The 18,236-nt window shown below is 36.9% G+C and overlaps 2 protein-coding genes across 2 annotated transcripts in view; one reads left to right on the plus strand and one right to left on the minus strand.

Moving 5' to 3' along the window:
- Positions 1 to 18,236, minus strand: part of LOC137406557 (cullin-4B-like) — a 31,091-nt gene that overhangs the window by 934 nt on the left and 11,921 nt on the right. Inside the window, exons 8-15 of the mRNA XM_068093153.1 lie at positions 15,495 to 15,627; positions 14,040 to 14,140; positions 12,533 to 12,643; positions 11,685 to 11,878; positions 9,922 to 10,035; positions 7,651 to 7,756; positions 6,582 to 6,754; positions 410 to 562 (exon numbers count right to left, since the gene is read on the minus strand). Coding sequence (XP_067949254.1) covers positions 410 to 562; positions 6,582 to 6,754; positions 7,651 to 7,756; positions 9,922 to 10,035; positions 11,685 to 11,878; positions 12,533 to 12,643; positions 14,040 to 14,140; positions 15,495 to 15,627 — 1,085 coding nt within the window. The remainder of the gene's footprint in view (positions 1 to 409; positions 563 to 6,581; positions 6,755 to 7,650; positions 7,757 to 9,921; positions 10,036 to 11,684; positions 11,879 to 12,532; positions 12,644 to 14,039; positions 14,141 to 15,494; positions 15,628 to 18,236) is intronic.
- LOC137406087 (proteoglycan 4-like) lies at positions 5,591 to 6,331 on the plus strand. The gene is given in 1 exon segment (XM_068092611.1): positions 5,591 to 6,331. A coding segment is annotated over 1 exon segment (741 nt).

Raw genomic sequence — 18,236 nt, forward strand, 5'->3', positions numbered from 1 at the left:
TAGAGAAATACTAGTACTTTCTGATCAAAACTACTAAAATTTTGTGAAAGTTCGTCTTTAAGAAAGCGTCTAATACCAAACATACAACTAACATAATGGTTAACAGACATTGAGACACATCTGGCGACTGCCTGCTGTACAAAGGGATTTGTTACTATCTATGCATGTTTGGGACTATCTATGCATGTTTGAGAAACTGACTGTACGAATAAGGGTCAATAAGAGGCCCATAACAAGGGGCCCACACGCGTAAACAATGAATTGATTTATTAAAAATATAGTTTTGCTATTTGAACATCAGGCAGAACCATCAGATGCACGAATTCATTCACCATTACTCTTGTAAAATAAATGACAGATACACAGAGTGGTGTAGCTGGAAGTATACATTGATATCTAGAGTACATGCCTGAACAGGAAACTTGAGCTGCTCGAAGAGCTCACGGATGAGTTGTGTATGAGACAAAGTCTTCCTCATTTTCATAATGCGAACAATAGCGGCATCGACCTGGCACACGCGGTCTGTGAAAACCCTTTCTGTAGTCGACTCTTGCTCTTCTTGCTGTCAAATTCGAACAAATAGGTCAACTGTTACATTGGTACGGCGTGAATAGGTCAGATGTTACACTGGTACAATAAGTAGGCCAGCTTTTACAATGGTACAGCGAATAGGCCAGCTATTATATTGGCAAAGCAAGTAGGCCAGCTGTTGCACTGGTACAGCAAACACGACCAGCTAATACATTGGTACAGCAGTTAGGGCAGCTGTTACATTGGTAGAGCAAAGATGTCATGGATTACACTGGTATAACAAACCGCCTTAATAATGCAGTTGACATTGGTGAAAAGAAGTTTTGTATAAGTACTAATCAACCTACACCTAGACGTACTAATCAACCTACACCTAGAAGGACTAATCAACCTACACCTAGAAGTACTAATCAACCTACACCTAGAAGTACTAATCAACCTACACCTAGACGTACTAATCAACCTACACCTAGAAGTCCTAATCAACCTACACCTAGAAGGACTAATCAACCTACACCTAGAAGTACTAATCAACCTACACCTAGAAGTACTAATCAACCTACACCTAGAAGTCCTAATCAACCTACACCTAGAAGTACTGATCAACCTACACTTAAAAGTACTAATCAACCTATACCTAGAAGTACTAATCAACCTACACCTAGAAGTACTAACCAACCTACACCTAGAAGTACTAATCAACCTACACCTAGAAGTACTAATCAACCTACACCTAGAAGTACTAATCAACCTACACCTAGAAGTACTAATCAACCTACACCTAGAAGGACTAATCAACCTACACCTAGAAGTACTAATCAATCTACACCTAAAAGTACTAATCAACCTACACCTAGAAGTACTAATCAACCTACACCTAGAAGGACTAATCAACCTACACCTAGAAGTACTAATCAATCTACACCTAAAAGTACTAATCAACCTACACCTAGAAGTCCTAATCAACCTACACCTAGAAGTACTAATCAACCTACACCTAGAAGTACTAATCAACCTACACCTAGAAGTACTAATCAACCTACACCTAGAAGTACTAATCAACCTACACCTAGAAGTACTAATCAACCTACACCTAGAAGTACTAACCAACCTACACCTCGAAGTACTAATCAACCTACACCTCGAAGTACTAATCAACCTACACCTAGAAGTACTAATCAACCTACACCTAGAAGGACTAATCAACCTACACCTAGAAGTACTAATCAACCTACACCTAGAAGTACTAATCAACCTACACCTAGAAGTACTAATCAACCTACACCTAAAAGTACTAATCAACCTACACCTAGAAGTACTAATCAACCTACACCTAGAAGTACTAATCAACCTACACCTAGAAGTACTAATCAACCTACACCTAGAAGTCCTAATCAACCTACACCTAGAAGTACTAATCAACCTACACCTAAAAGTACTAATCAACCTGCAACCATCTACTAGTTCGTTGACAAAGCTTTCTAAATCCATTCAACTCATAGAACAAGAAAAATTCAACAAATCACTTATTCTAGACGGAATTCCAGTAACAAATAAGGAAAATCTTCACGCTATTATTGAGAAACTTTCTGACAGCCTTGACCTTAGCTATAATGAACAAGACATTGACGGAATTTTCCGAACCAAACAGTCTGGTGAAAATCCTAAGAGAGCAATTATTATAAAATTCAACAAGATGTCTGCAAGAGATGCGTTCTATGATGGAAGAAAGAGTATGGTAAAAAAATCAATTACTACGAAGTCTCTGGGATATGAAAACTCAGACAAAATCTTCATCAATGAACAGCTGCCTAAAACAACACAGGAGCTGTTTTATAAAGTCAGATGTAAAAAAAGAGACTTAAATTATAAATATGCTTGGACCTATCATGGAAACATTTTCATGCGTAAAGAAAAAACTTCAGAAGCAATTAAAATTTCTTCCGACAAAGACCTGATAGACTTGAACTAATCATTTCCATAATTTAATGTGGTTTTTCTATTACTAGCGCAACTATACCAGGCTTCGACGATACACCTGATTTACTAAATATTCATCATAGCGCTTTGATCAAACCTAATGCATTGAAGAGCATAGTACTAAAAAACTCTATAAACATTCTGCATATAAACATTCGCAGCATTCATAACAAGTTTTCTGAATTTGAACTTTTTTTGGCTCATCTGAATGTTAACTTTTCTCTTATCGTTATATCAGAATCTTGGCTTGGTGAACATTCATATATTAACAAATTTATTTTAAAAAATTATCGATTGCTTTGCAGTTCACGGCCAAATGAAGGAGGTGGAGGAGTTTGCGTGTATGTGGCAGATGGTTTTGAGGCTAGAGTTTTGGCGGCTACACTGGCTGGGGCGGAAGCGGTGTTCGCGTCGGTGCATTCTTCGGGGCGCCGGATTTTCTCGGTGTTGGCAGTCTACAGGGCGCCCTCGGGCGCTCTGCCGTCTTTTCTGGAGGATCTCGGAGCTTTGATCCCCACATTACCACCGGACACAATAATTGTAGGTGACATTAATATCGATCTCGGTCCCGAAAATATTCTTGACATAAACTCATTCAATTATGAAAACTTGTTAACATCATATGGTTTTTGCAACACAATTTTAACTGCGACAAGACTAGGTAGTACCAAAAATAGCCTTATAGACCACATAGCAACTAACCGGGTTGACTCTAACATAAACTCTGCAACAATAGATTTTAATATTTCTGACCATCAACCAGTTTTTGCATCAATTGATTTTAAAATCAAAATTCCCAAGCGTTCAAATTTATCCATTTTCATTATTGACTATGATCAGCTAGCAATCAAGCTTGCTGAACAAGATTGGCGGGCGATAATGGATTGCTCTGATGTTAACAAAAGCTTTGAATCCTTTTCTTTGTCGTTCCAAAATTTAATAAAAATAGCTGGGAAGAAAAAATTAATTTCCACAAATCAGAAAAAGCTCAACTTTTTAAAACCTTGGATGAATCACCATCTACTTAAACAGATAAATAAGCGAAGAAAATTGCACATTAAATGCAAAAAAGAACCTTTCAATACTTCGCTCCACACCTCTTACCACAGTTTCAGAAATTTAGTCACAAATGAAATTAAAACTGCGAAGACTAAATTCTATAAAAAAGAATTTGATAAATGTAAAAATAATCAAAACGAAAAGTGGAAATTCATAAACAGATTGTTAAATAGAGACTCTAAAAATTCAGATAGCCCAACGAGCATAAACAAAGATGGAAAACTCCTAACAGACTCGCAAGATATAGCTGAGACCTTAAATGATCATTTCGTAAATGTTGGTAATAAACTGGCCAATGAGTTGCCACTTTCCGATATTCACTTTTCTAAATTTATGGACAACTGTGTAAATGATATTGATTTTAGCTTCCAGATAATTGACCCCTACCAAACACTGCAAATAATTGATTCTTTCAGTCTTCCTAAAGCAACCGGCTATGATAGGATTTCTCTCCGTGCAATAAAAGAAAATAAACTAGTCCTAATTCCAGTTTTAACACATCTTATAAATCTTGTTATACAACAATCTAATTTCCCAAATTGTTTAAAAATAGCTCGCGTGACTCCATTATTTAAAAAAGGAAATAGAACAGATCCATCTAATTACCGGCCCATTTCCATTCTTCCTGCTTTATCAAAAATTTTAGAGAAATGTTTGTCTTTGCAAATACGGGATTTTTTAGAAACCAATAACATCTTGTCGCCTAAACAATTTGGTTTTAGAAAAGGTAAAAGCACCACTACAGCAATAAACAGTCTAATGGAATTTTTATATACTAATTTAGATCAAAGTAATATAACTCAGGGCGTATTTTTGGATTTTTCAAAGGCATTCGATACGATTAATCACAAAATTTTAATTGACAAACTTTTTTACTACAATTTTAGTGTAAAGTCTTCCTCTCTTATTCAAAGTTATCTCCAAAATAGATTTCAATTTACCAAAACAGATACTGATTGTTCGCAAATGAGGGCAATTACGATTGGTGTCCCACAAGGATCAATTTTAGGACCCCTCTTATTTTTAATTTTTATAAATGACTTAGTAAATGCTGCACCTGCTTTGGATTGTATTTTATTCGCAGATGACACCAATATATTTTCAACAGATAATTCTAAACTCCAAGAGGAATTAAATATTATTAATGAATGGTGCCTATCAAACAGACTCATTTTAAACAACAGTAAAACATTTCAAGTAGTTTTCAAAAATCCGTCTAAAAACACTCAAAATTATAATCTAAGCCTTTCTTTAAACAATTCTCAACTACAAATCAAAGATTCGACTCAATTTTTAGGTATCACGTTAGACAACAACTTGACTTTTAAAAAACACATCCAAAGTCTCATCAAAAAACTTAATTACATATTACTAATATTACGTTTCATTCGCCCCTACCTAGACAAATCAACCATGATCAATTTGTACTACAGTTTTTTCTATTCTCTTTTAATTTATGGAATCGAGTTTTGGGGCCACGGCAACAAAACTGATTTAAACAAACTTTTAATCATGCAAAAAAAGGCAATCAGAATAATACTCAATCTTAAACCAAATCAAACAGTTTCCAAAAATTTTAAAATTTTAAAAATAATGCCAATTGAAATTTTATTCCAGTATCGCCTGCTAATGTTTTTAACAAATTCTTTCCCCATGGAAGAGTTGCAAGATTTTATGATAGATCATTGTCAAGATACCCGTTTAAAAAGTAAAAATCAATTAAAGTTGAAAAAGTGTTTGTCTTCTAAGGGACAGAGATCGATATTTTTTAGTGCAATGAAATTATATAATAAATTTTTGAGTGATTGTGCGGGCTCTGCTCCGGGTCAGCTGAAGGCGAAGTTGGTAGAGCGCCTGTGGGCGTCCTGGGACTGTCCTTCCTGACTCTGGTGCTCCGGAGTGTGCGCTTATCGCTGATTCTGTTTCTTTTCCTACTGCTTGCTGGGGCTGCCTTGACTCTAGCCTCTGGCTATCTGGCATGTCCTATTGCTACTCTGTGTATTTTTTTACCCATATTGTCATGTTATTATTACGCAATAAAAATCAAATCAAATCAAAACCTATACCTAGAAGTACTAATCAACCTACACCTAGAAGTACTAACCAACCTACACCTAGAAGTACTAATCAACCTACACCTAGAAGTACTAATCAACCTACACCTAGAAGTACTAATCAACCTACACCTAGAAGTACTAATCAACCTACACCTAGAAGTACTAACCAACCTACACCTAGAAGTACTAACCAACCTACACCTAGAAGTACTAATCAACCTACACCTAGAAGTACTAATCAACCTACACCTAGAAGTACTAATCAACCTACACCTTGAAGTACTAATCAACTTACACCTAGAAGTACTAATCAACCTACACCTAGAAGTACTAATCAACCTACACCTAGAAGTACTAATCAACCTACACCTAGAAGTACTAATCAACCTACACCTAGAAGTACTAACCAACCTACACCTCGAAGTACTAATCAACCTACACCTAGAAGTACTAATCAACCTACACCTAGAAGTACTAATCAACCTACACCTAGAAGTACTAATCAACCTACACCTAGAAGTACTAACCAACCTACACCTCGAAGTACTAATCAACCTACACCTAAAAGGACTAATCAACCTACACCTAGAAGTACTAATCAACCTACACCTAGAAGTACTAATCAACCTACACCTAGAAGTCCTAATCATAACCTGGTAAACTTCAGTTTAGGTAAACATGACACTAAGATGAGAAGGGGCTAGCATCGTCCACTTTCTATGAATGATGGAGACGTATATAGTAAGTGTAGTACATAGATGGAGACAATATAGACTATCAATTTAAATGCAGTACAACATTTAAGTACAACATTGTGGCACTAAGACAATCTAAACAGACATTTCAATTGCCTGCAGCTAGCAGATTTCATCATTTCTTATAGTTATAAATCAGTTTTGAGAAACAGCACGATAAACTATTCAAGATTCTCGACACTCTGGTATATCAACTTACAGTTTCCTTCATCTGAACTTGATTAATTTTGATCTTGAAAAGTTTGTGCTTGAAATCGTCGGCAAAAACAAAGCTGTCCGAGTCATCGACCTCTTTTCCCTTAGGAACCTTATGCAGCACCCTAGCCTTTCCACACGCCAGGGATTGCAGCGTTCTTTTTAGCTCTACATCATCTGACGAAGGAAGCAATTGACAAGTCAAAGGTTACATTTTCTACAGCTAGGGAAAGTTAGATTAGAATTAACCATCAGCTCTGAGGAACGAAAATGGCTACAACTACTGCTCCAAAAATACAAAAAACAACTAACTGCCAGCTTTGGACTATCTGGCTCTCTATGCTTCCAATCGACGGCCTTTCCATGTCAGCCTATGCAGTACATTTGCCAGATTATAAGTATGGGATGCGAAACAAATAACATTCCATGATTAATAGCAGTTTAACTCTTTCGCTACCGCAAGCCTATGTATCGGCCTTCGCGGTAATAGAAGTACAGACCGTAAGCCGATGTATCGGCTTATCAATAGGGTTTCACTTTTCTTCTCATTACGAAGCCTACACATTAGCTAGACCAATCAAATTTTGTCTCTAACGAAACAACCTTGTTGCCAATCAAGTGCAACCAATCGAAAATCTTTCTGCTAAGCAATTCCATTTCTAATCATTTTTCAAAACAGGAAAAAGCAAATCGCTATAGTCATGGCAATAATATACTCATCGCGTTCTTTCAATGTAAAGGAAGCATCAGAAATTTTGTGAGTGGGATTCACTAGACAATTTTATACTTATCTTGTAGAAAATTTTGTTCTAAATAAGATACATTTTACAGCAAAACGATATCTGCATGGTTTCTCAAAATATGGCATAAATACAAGCGGTATATCGATTTTTAAAAAATCCGTTTAAATTAATTTGGTCAGAATAATAATTCAGTCAGAATTTAATGCGGTGGTGAGAAATTTAATAGATGCAAACTCGTGTACGTAAACTGAGGAACTGAAGCCAAGAGAATCACGCAAGAAAGTAAATAAGTATATATGCGGATGGTTATGTTTGAGTGTGTCAACTCACCTATCCCCGTAGCTTGCTTTAAGGCTTCGTAGGAATGCCTGTCTGAGGTGTTGAATTGAGCAAGAACAAGCGTCTGGAATAACGACACTTGCAACTCCCTTTTGCCCTTAACATTGATATAAATTGGTTATTGCACTAGGCAGACCAAAGAGACAAAAGGTGGTGACTAGACACATACAGACAGAGAATGCTGTATTTATTAATAGATTATGGACTCAGATTAATAGTTTAACCATCGTTTAACAGCTAGCTCAGATGCACACAACTATTCACTCTGTTTTTTTGTATCCAAACATTACAGAATTCTCAAACATTCCGGAAGTAGTACAAGTCAAACAGAAAAAATAATGGCCCTTTTTACTTGATCTAAAAATGCTGAAAACAGCAATATGTTTCAATGTTCTTGTTTTCTCGGCCTAAAGGAACTATTGCACAGTAGGGCAGTAAATATGAATACTCAGCAAACCATCAACAAATCATCAAGCAATTTGTCCACAAACCTAAATTTAGCTTGAAGATTTATTGTAAATAAAAAAATTGCTTCATATAAATGTGAAAATCTTCAGTCAGATCATTTGAAAGAGGCAAGATAAAATAACTGCACAAGCTTCACTTTTAAACCCTTTTTGATAAATGTTGTTTTGACAAAATAATCTGAATTTTTCTCCTTTAGCCTGCAATTAATATGATGCTACCTGTCAACTATGCTCACACACTAAAGTCAAACCTTGACATACATCTATTGTAATATATATATAGATAACTATAATATATAACATTATAATATATCCTTTGTAAGTCAGGGCAAATATTCTTATAAGACTACATTGCACTTTGTTAAAATCATTCTACCGCTTGAAATTTGATAACAAACTATTACTGACAATTATTATGATAATTAAATTATTAGTAATTACATTAAGTATTAAAACAACTGCATTTTATAAACTATTCACAAAACTAAATACAAAAACGATATTATACTTAACCAACTAAATAAAGGAGATAATAGTCAATTAGAAGAGGTGTTTATTCCATCAATGACAGGCAAATGGAGGTACCAACTAAATAAAGGAGATAGTCAATTAGAAGAGGTGTTTATTCCATCAATGACAGGCAAATGGAGGTACCAACTAAATAAAGGAGATAGTCAATTAGAAGAGGTGTTTATTCCATCAATGACAGGCAAATGGAGGTACCAACTAAATAAAGGAGATAGTCAATTAGAAGAGGTGTTTATTCCATCAATGACAGGCAAATGGAGGTACCAACTAAATAAAGGAGATAGTCAATTAGAAGAGGTGTTTATTCCGTCAATGACAGGCAAATGGAGGTCAAACTCTTGCGATGCAAAAACAGGGCATTGATGGAAATGATGTTAGAGATTTGCTCAAGTTTTTTTGTGATTTCTCGCTTAAATTTTAAGGAAAATATTACCGTTATCCTTTTTTTAACCCTACCACCACTTGCCCTACTACCACTTGCCTAAGATAGATGATTGAGAAAATAGAGAAAGTATGAAGCATTGCTTTGTATCATTTATAAGGTTTAGAACCCAACTACGCGAAGGAGTACTGTGCACATAGGGACAAGTACGGATTTATCAACTTTAGCGCTTCAAGAATCTAGAGACATTGTATTTAAGAACTTACATAAAATAAGGGGATAAATACTTGCTCAAAATTTTCGCCAAATACAGAAAAATTGTTACGCTAAGGCGATTATTAGTCATTGCTGGACAGCACTTCATCGGGAAATGTCTTAATGTTTTTTATCTCTAAGTAATAAAACTGAAATGTGTTTCACTAATCTATATATATAAACAATTATTAAAGAAAGAAAATGCCATAAAAATTTTGACCATTGCTACGGCAGCAGTATAATTTTCAATTATGACAGCAGACCTGAACTCTTCCAGCAGGCAGTGGAAGTACTCAGATATATAGCTATAACTGTTAGTACAACTTTAAGCCAAAAACTCAAACTTCTTCCATGAGTAAATAACACCGAATCGAAATTAATGTGTCTGCCCAAACTAAGATTTAGAAACGCACAACATTTGCTGTTTTAGCAGAAGAAATGACCAAGCATAGTCTAAAAGATTTTGCTTCTGTTTCAGACCTAGTACTTTCTGTGAAATGCAAATTGTGCATAAATTCATCAAAAACTCACAAATCCAGAAAAGGGTGATGTCTGTCAAACAATAAGACTGCAATACAATCCATAACAATTATTTTTATGAGCAAACAGAAGGCAAACAGACCAACATACCTTGGGAAAGTTTGCCTTAACGACGCAGTGCCCAAGAGATGGCTGCCATTGTAGCTTTCGACCGCTGTGTTTACTTAGATAAAACTTATTAAATATTTCCTGGCATTGCTCCATCTGCAATGAACAGAACACAGTATGCGACTATGCATGTGACTATGCATACTCCTACAACTATGCATGATATCAGTGAAAAGTGTGATGATCAACTGTAAACAAAAGTAATAAAATGTTTGTAAATAGTCTGTTCATAAAATGAAGAGAATATGTTAGGTTTCTGTTATACCCTAGCACAAAATGGCCGCTACTCCTCCTCAATGACTAATACCATTATTACATGGCCTGCTTGAGGGCAATAGAGTGATGTGAGCCACTGAGCATGCCATGTCTCTAGGATACTTCTAGAGTGAGCTGACATCTAGGAGCCAAATGGTCGCACCGCTAGTGGATCCTCATAAAATAAAAGTGGTTTGTCTACCTCATGCAGTATGTTGACAAGTAAGCTTACTTCAGGTAGTAAGTTGACAGGCATGCTTACCTCAGGTAGTAAGTTGATAGGCATACTTACCTCAGGTAGCAAGTTGACAGGCATGCTTACCTAAGGTAGGAAGTTGACGGGCATGCTTACCTCAGGTAGTAAGTTGATAGGCATACTTACCTCAGGTAGCAAGTTGACAGGCATGCTTACCTCAGGTAGTAAGTTGACAGGCATGCTTACCTCAGGTAGAAGTTGACAGACATGCTTACTTCAGGTAGTAAGTTGACAGGCATGCTTACCTCAGGTAGTAAGTTGACAGGTATACTTATCTCAGGTATCAAGTTGATAGGCATACTTACCTCAGGTATCAAGTTGACAGACATGCTTACCTAAGGTAGGAAGTTGACAGGTATACTTACCTCAGGTAGTAAGTTGATAGGCATACTTACCTAAGGTATCAAGTTGATAGGCATACTTACCTAAGGTATCAAGTTGATAGGCATGCTTACCTAAGGTAGGAAGTTGACGGACATGCTTAACTCAGGTAGTAAGTTGATAGGCATACTTACCTCAGGTAGCAAGTTGACAGGCATGCTTACCTAAGGTAGGAAGTTGACGGGCATGCTTACCTCAGGTAGTAAGTTGATAGGCATACTTACCTCAGGTAGCATGTTGACAGGCATGCTTACCTCAGGTAGTAAGTTGACAGGCATGCTTACCTCAGGTAGAAGTTGACAGACATGCTTACTTCAGGTAGTAAGTTGACAGGCATGCTTACCTCAGGTAGTAAGTTGACAGGTATACTTATCTCAGGTATCAAGTTGATAGGCATACTTACCTCAGGTATCAAGTTGACAGACATGCTTACCTAAGGTAGGAAGTTGACAGGTATACTTACCTCAGGTAGTAAGTTGATAGGCATACTTACCTAAGGTATCAAGTTGATAGGCATGCTTACCTAAGGTAGGAAGTTGACGGACATGCTTAACTCAGGTAGTAAGTTGATAGGCATACTTACCTCAGGTAGTAAGTTGATAGGCATGCTTACCTCAGGTAGTAAGTTGACAGGCATGCTTACCTCAGGTAGTAAGTTGACAGGCATGCTTACCTCAGGTAGTACGTTGACAGGCATGCTTACCTCAGGTAGTAAGTTGACAGGCATGCTAACCTCAGGTAGTACGTTGACAGGCATGCTTACCTCAGGTAGTAAGTTGACAGGCATGCTAACCTCAGGTAGCAAGTTGACAGGCATGCTTACCTCAGGTAGTAAATTGACAGGCATGCTTACCTCAGGTAGTAAATTGACAGGCATGCCAGTGTAGGTGGGCCAGTAGCTAAGCATAAGAACATTCACAGTCATGTCGAGTCCACCCGGAGCCTCACGCGCCTCCATGTGCTGCTTGAATGACACCATGATGTCCTTCGATATGTCTATATCTTTAAACATTCCCTCCAATTTACTTGTGAAGCCAGCACCACATTCTACAGATAAAGGTCATTAGGTCAAAAGCTAAGCGAGGCAGCAAGTTGGAGGTTTGCAGCAATTATGGACATGTGTCCGTTACCACTTTCCTTGTCTTGAGGTTATACACCACATACAACATGATAATAATCATATCCTCGACTTTGTATGTTTTGAAAACGATGCCCTTACATATGAGTCGATTAAAATCATAAGACAAGCTGTATGTCTATAAATGTTAAATCGCACCAAGCAAAGAGTTGAACTTTAGCAAAAACAGTTGACACAAAAGAATGGCATGCGTGAGTAAATCCCTTGAAGATTGGGTATGATGTCTGCTCAGCTTCCTAGAAGCAGAGGCTGTGTGTGTTTTTAAAAGCCAGTGTTGGACACACGATGGCTCTGTGATCTTGACTGAACATGTCTGAGTCCAGTGGAAAAGAAAGTGGAGACATGTCCTGTTCCCGAGGAATTTATAGTAGGATGCCATTCCTATCACCACCAGTGACCTTACTTAGGTAATGAACCCTGACCTGTCATTCGCAGGTCAAGTATTCTAGACAATTAGGTCACTGCAGCTCCCGTGGCTTGTTAGTTATGAGTGAAAGATCATAGAAAGAGTGACAGATGAGAAGAAAACAAATTACAACATCTGTTCTTGAAGACAGTAGTACCTTGTTTTAACTTGGAGAGCATAGACTTTTCAGCATCTACCGACGCACTCTTTCCAAGCAGAAGTCTTTTAGCCAAGTCTTTCTTGTAGAACGCTTCAAAGACATCCTTTCCTATCGAACACACGCAACAAAGTAATCATAACGTGATACCATAACGTAATCTGCGATTAACCTGTCCGTATTCATGAATGCATAATAAATAAACATATTAAGTAGAAAAGACTAAAAAATACACATTTCACCTACAGTCTAGAGTTTCATAAACAACAGTTGTATTTGCACACAGCGAGTTGAAACACTGTGGTAGGCTGCACCAATGCTGTGCAAGTCAATATGATTGTACTATAAACAAATGAGTGATGGCCATTCAAATTTTGCCTGTCCAAGTTACCCCAGTCTCCCCTATTTGCACGCAGCAAGTTCTGAAACAAACTAAATTGTTGCTACATCAAAGCACAATTAGGAGTAAGTTTTAACCAACCAGAAAAGCAATATTATAACAAGTATAACCAAGCATCCGAAAAGAACAATTTTAATTCAACGCAGCATTTGATGACAATAAATTACTTCAGTTTTCCACGAGGAGTGAAGCAATAGAAGAAAACTGCCAATTGTAGTTGTTAGTCATTTTTAATTCAGTACTCGAGATTAATTTAATGACCTCTTCAGATGATAGCAATGAAATTTGAAAGAGGCTGATGGTATACGCTGATCTACACAACTAGGCTGATGAACTACACAGGAAACTATAATTACTACATCATAGTACAATGAAAATCGTAACAGTAAAATTCACCAAATACAAGGGGTAGGTTTCAGCAAAACTAACAACCACAAGTCCTCACTGTCTGAACCAAACACTCTAATGATATGGCCCTTTAAGTTGCTGTGTTAACCATTGGCCATGTCAATATAGCAATGTATGTGCGAGTCATAAAGCTAATAGACTGAAGATCGTAGTGGTCACAACCCTGGTGTGCAGCAGATTTATACTAATAATTACCTACTGAAAGGACTTATGGCTAAATTACGAAAAACTGAATATGTTGCGGAAGCCATGAGCTCAACATTCAGAATATCAAAGTACATGAGTGGAGCAAAACTGATGAAGAGCCACCCACCATATATGAGCTGACTACATGAGCCATGCAAAGCAGATGCATGGAAACCCACCATATATGAACAGACTATGTGGGCAATGCAGAGCAGATGCAGGGAGACACTGCCCACATATAAGCAGATCATGTGGGCAGTGCAGAGTAGATACAAAGAGATACGCACCATATATAAGCAGACTATGTGGGCAGTGAGGAGCAGATGCAGGGAGACACACACCATATATAGGCAGATTATGTGGGCAGTGAGAAGATGAAGGGAGACACTCGTCATATATAAGCACACTATGTGGACACTCACCATATATAAGCAGACTATGTGGACACTCACCATGCATTAGCACACTATGTGGACACTCATCATATATGAAGCAGACTATGTGTACACTCACCATATATAAAGCGAAAAAGAACCATGATCTTGTCAAGGGTTCGCTCGAGCTCATCCTCTGACAACTCCTTATTGCCAGCTCTCAGTTTTACATCAACATATCTACATGTAAAACACACACACTCGATTGGAGATCTGGCTGTAGTAACATGTGTCTGGTTATCAAACAAGTTCAGAGTTTCTTGATTAACAACTTAGTAACTAAATATTTCAAATGTTAATAAAATTCACATGTAGTTGTAAACATGTAAATAGAGTGTGCAATTAGTAAACTACATTTAGTAAAATTAATAAGTTTCCATCATTTATAATTTTCATGGGTAGATAATTAATAAAATAAATAGTTACACATTATGTTAGTAAAGGTAGCTACTATGACAGCTACAAACTGAGTCTCAAATAACATTTCCTAGCCCAGGATAACCCTGTACTACAATTATTTATGCAGATTCCTTACATAGAATTATATTTAGGAAAATACTAACAATATATGTTCTGTAATTAGGAATGAGAAGGGTTTGTTGCAATAGTTGCATATGAATATATCAGATGTTTGTTAGTCGGTGTAGGCTAACAAAGGTTACTTACAGTATGTTTAGGGATTAACTCTATTTCATAGAGTTAATCCCTTATTATACAAGTAACCTAATATTCCATAGAATTAATCTCTAAACACAAACACAATCTACTATTCCATAGAGTTAACCCCAAACATACGATTAACCTACTATTCCATAGAGTTAACCCCTAAACATACAATCAACCCTTTACTTCAAAGAGCTAATCCTCAAACCTACAATCAACCCCTTACTTCATAGAGCTAATCCTTAAACCTACAATCAACCCGCTTACTCCATAGAGTTAATCCTTAAACATACAATCAACCTCCTACTCTATATAAACCTACAATCAACCCGCTTACTCCATAGAGTTAATCATTAAACATATAATCAACCCCCTACTCTATGAAGTTAATCATTAAACAGACAATCAACCCCCCTACTTCATAGAGCTAATCCTTCAACCTACAATCAACCCCCTACTCCATAAAGTTAATCCTTAAACATACAATCAAATCCCTACTACATAGAGTTAATCATTAAACAGACAATCAACCCCCAACTCATAGAGTTAATCATTGAACAGACAATCAACCCCCAACTCATAGAGTTAATCATTGAACAGACAATCAACCCCCTACTCCATAGAGTTAATCCTTAAGCACACAACTAACACACCATTCAAAAGAGTCAAACATTGAAAGCTCAACTAATCTACTTTTAACTAATCCATAGAACTCATCACTAAAAATTCCATGCGTTGTAAAGCAAAGATCTGGTCAAAACAAATACTTTTGGGCTTGCATGAGACAAGAAGCAATTAAGAACCATTTTATCGAGTTTGAAACTGATGAGAAGAGCATTCTACCCGGCAGCCATCTGGCAGCATTACTCACTTTGCAATTAACTCTGCAGGCTTGCTTTGACGCCGATTGATAAATTCCTCAAAAGCATCTTTTCTTTTATTAGCGAAAGTTTCGTCTTTATGAAAATCTTCGACGACGATAAAGTCGATGCTGTCCTTGAAGTCTGTAAAGCAACCAACTACACATTCAGATTACCATAAAGCATCTCAGTAATGTACATGTTTCTTTGGTGAAATCGCTTCAACATTCCCTCGTATGACTCATATGAGCGGTTAATTCTATATATTATTTTAGATATACATCATTGCTGAATAGGCTCCTACACTCGCCTTTTATAAATCGCTATTGCTGTGCACCATAATTGCATTAGTTTAACCGAGAGAGAAGTTTTAACAGTGGGCCATTCCTGATAGAATGTAAACTACTACGTGCCACTCCTAAAGTCATGAATTCGCTCTATTTAAATGCATAGAGAGTGATAGTTGAGAAAAGTTTTAGAAATGGCTATAAAAAACTCACACATGCGATATCACACATGCGATATCTGGGCCTAAACGAGATTGCTTACGTTCCCACCTTGAAAGCTATAGACTCTTATTAGCTTATGAATTCTACTGAAGTGAGAGTATGTAATCATTTCATGCTATCTTTACAATAATAGGAACTCCATCTGTCAGTGTCAGCCAGGGTTAGAGGTTGGGATAAAAGGTCGCTGTCAACGAGACTCGAACTATTGAATTTCAGCTTGGTAGGCTGACATTCTAACACCTGTAGCGATCAACCACCTTCCATTTCTTAAGAATAATTATACACATGCTTATTCTCCGTGCTCTATCGGCACACCTGATGATCTCCCGCGGCACACAAGACTGCCAGGGTACTAGCTAATATACAGAAAAACTGTCAAACAAATAAACTACACTGTCTGCATATTTTTATGAACTAAAAGCCCTCAAAAATGGACTAACAAGCTCATGCGCAACATCGAGACTAGTGTGCGGCTACAAGGGAACCAATTCTAAGACTTTATCTAGAAGCGCATAATTCACTAATCTTTCCTAATATCAATTAACATAGTTGGTAACACGATTACAGCCAAAGTTAGTGTCATTATCTCTTAGAGTTTTTATTTTCTCTGTTAAAGGTTGACTTGCAACAAAATTCACATTACAGTTATTTGGTATCAAAAGATTCACTATGTCTTACTCTGCTGTGTTGTAGGTGCAAAATATGTGGAAATGTTATTACAAGCTCTTAAAAGCTCAAAAACGAACAGTTAATCGCCGCCATCACTTATTTCTCTGCCGTAGTCAAACGATTTGGGTATTGATTTGACACGTGACATTCTCACATGAATTGAAAGGCCAATAAAAGGATCAATATAAAGTCTCGTAGCACTAGTTTATGACAAACAATTCGAGTTTTACCGATGTGTTACTAAAAAGGTTTTACCAAAAAATTAAAAATTACAAAAATCTACAAATTAATTTCAATGTTGTCCAGCATAAATTCGAGTACCGTACTTTTCGGACTATTACCCGCTACTTTTTTTTGATGTTTTGAGCCATGCGGCTTATAAAAGAGTGCGGCTATTCTGTGGTTTTTCCTATCACCGCTAGGGCACATTAGCCAGAATTTCCGGCTAGTGCCCTCTAGCAGTGAAAGCAAAAACAAAACAGTGCCTAACGGTACTGTTCCGTTAGGCACTGGGTAAAAAGCGTCGGTTAATACAGAACAGTGCCTAACAGCACTGTTCCGTTTTAACCAGCAAAGTTGCTGCCGTGTTAAAAAGCACAGTCCTGAGTTCTGCGGCCTATGTATTGTTTTATTATCTTTTATTTTAAATAAAGCAGATGCGGCTTATATAGGAGCGCGGTTAATAGTCTGAAAAGTACGGTATACAAATGTGTACTTCGGTATATTCAACTGTTTGCATTATTATTCCTTTACTAAATCGACTACTACTGCAGCTGACTACTTCCTAATATAGCAGTACGATTTTCATCAAGGAACAAACTGGCACTCTCTTTTCTATATTAAAGCATTTGACCAATGTATATAGTGTCTGGGAGCTGGCTGAAGGGTGACAAATGTTGCTCGCAGTCAATCTCAAGTTTAACAATAGACACAGCATATAACACCTACTTCAACTGTGACTAGATAGAGGAATGTGGAGACAAAAAAACCTATTTATGTAATGTATATTCTGTAAAACCTCTATTTAAGCGCCTTGGTGCTGTAGTTTCTTGGTGGCGTCTTATTTTTTGACTGACTGGTACAAACTAATGGAAGATAAATTTAACACTTACGACGAAGCGATGTTAACGTCTCTCACCTATATTAATCAAGTAATATAAATGCCAGCGGTGTCAGCATTTTTGCTAAATTGCTTTTTCTATATGTTAAAGTTTCAGACTGAGTCAAACAAGGAATTACTTGGAGTAAAACATATTAAACCGATAAAATTATGGCTGCTATTATGTTGTACACTGTCACAGAAGAGTATTCTCATCGCTTAGATAAATGTTTTAGAGTTTTCAGGTCAAATTGTAAGCTGCCTAATGGACCAATCTGAAAACGATGGGTCGGATTTAGACCTTAAAGCACATAAATTACATAAATTTTTTATTATATATTTCAATACATCAGAGTCTTGGCTTTCGAATGAGCCTATATTCAATACACAAAGAATAATAGAATTATGAAAAACGGGGTGTCAAAAGTACGTCCTGCAAAAAAAAACACTTGGTTCAGGTACTCAAAATGTGAGGT

This window comes from Watersipora subatra, chromosome 10 (genome assembly GCF_963576615.1).
Source record: "Watersipora subatra chromosome 10, tzWatSuba1.1, whole genome shotgun sequence".
NCBI classification, from domain to species: Eukaryota; Metazoa; Bryozoa; class Gymnolaemata; order Cheilostomatida; family Watersiporidae; genus Watersipora; species Watersipora subatra.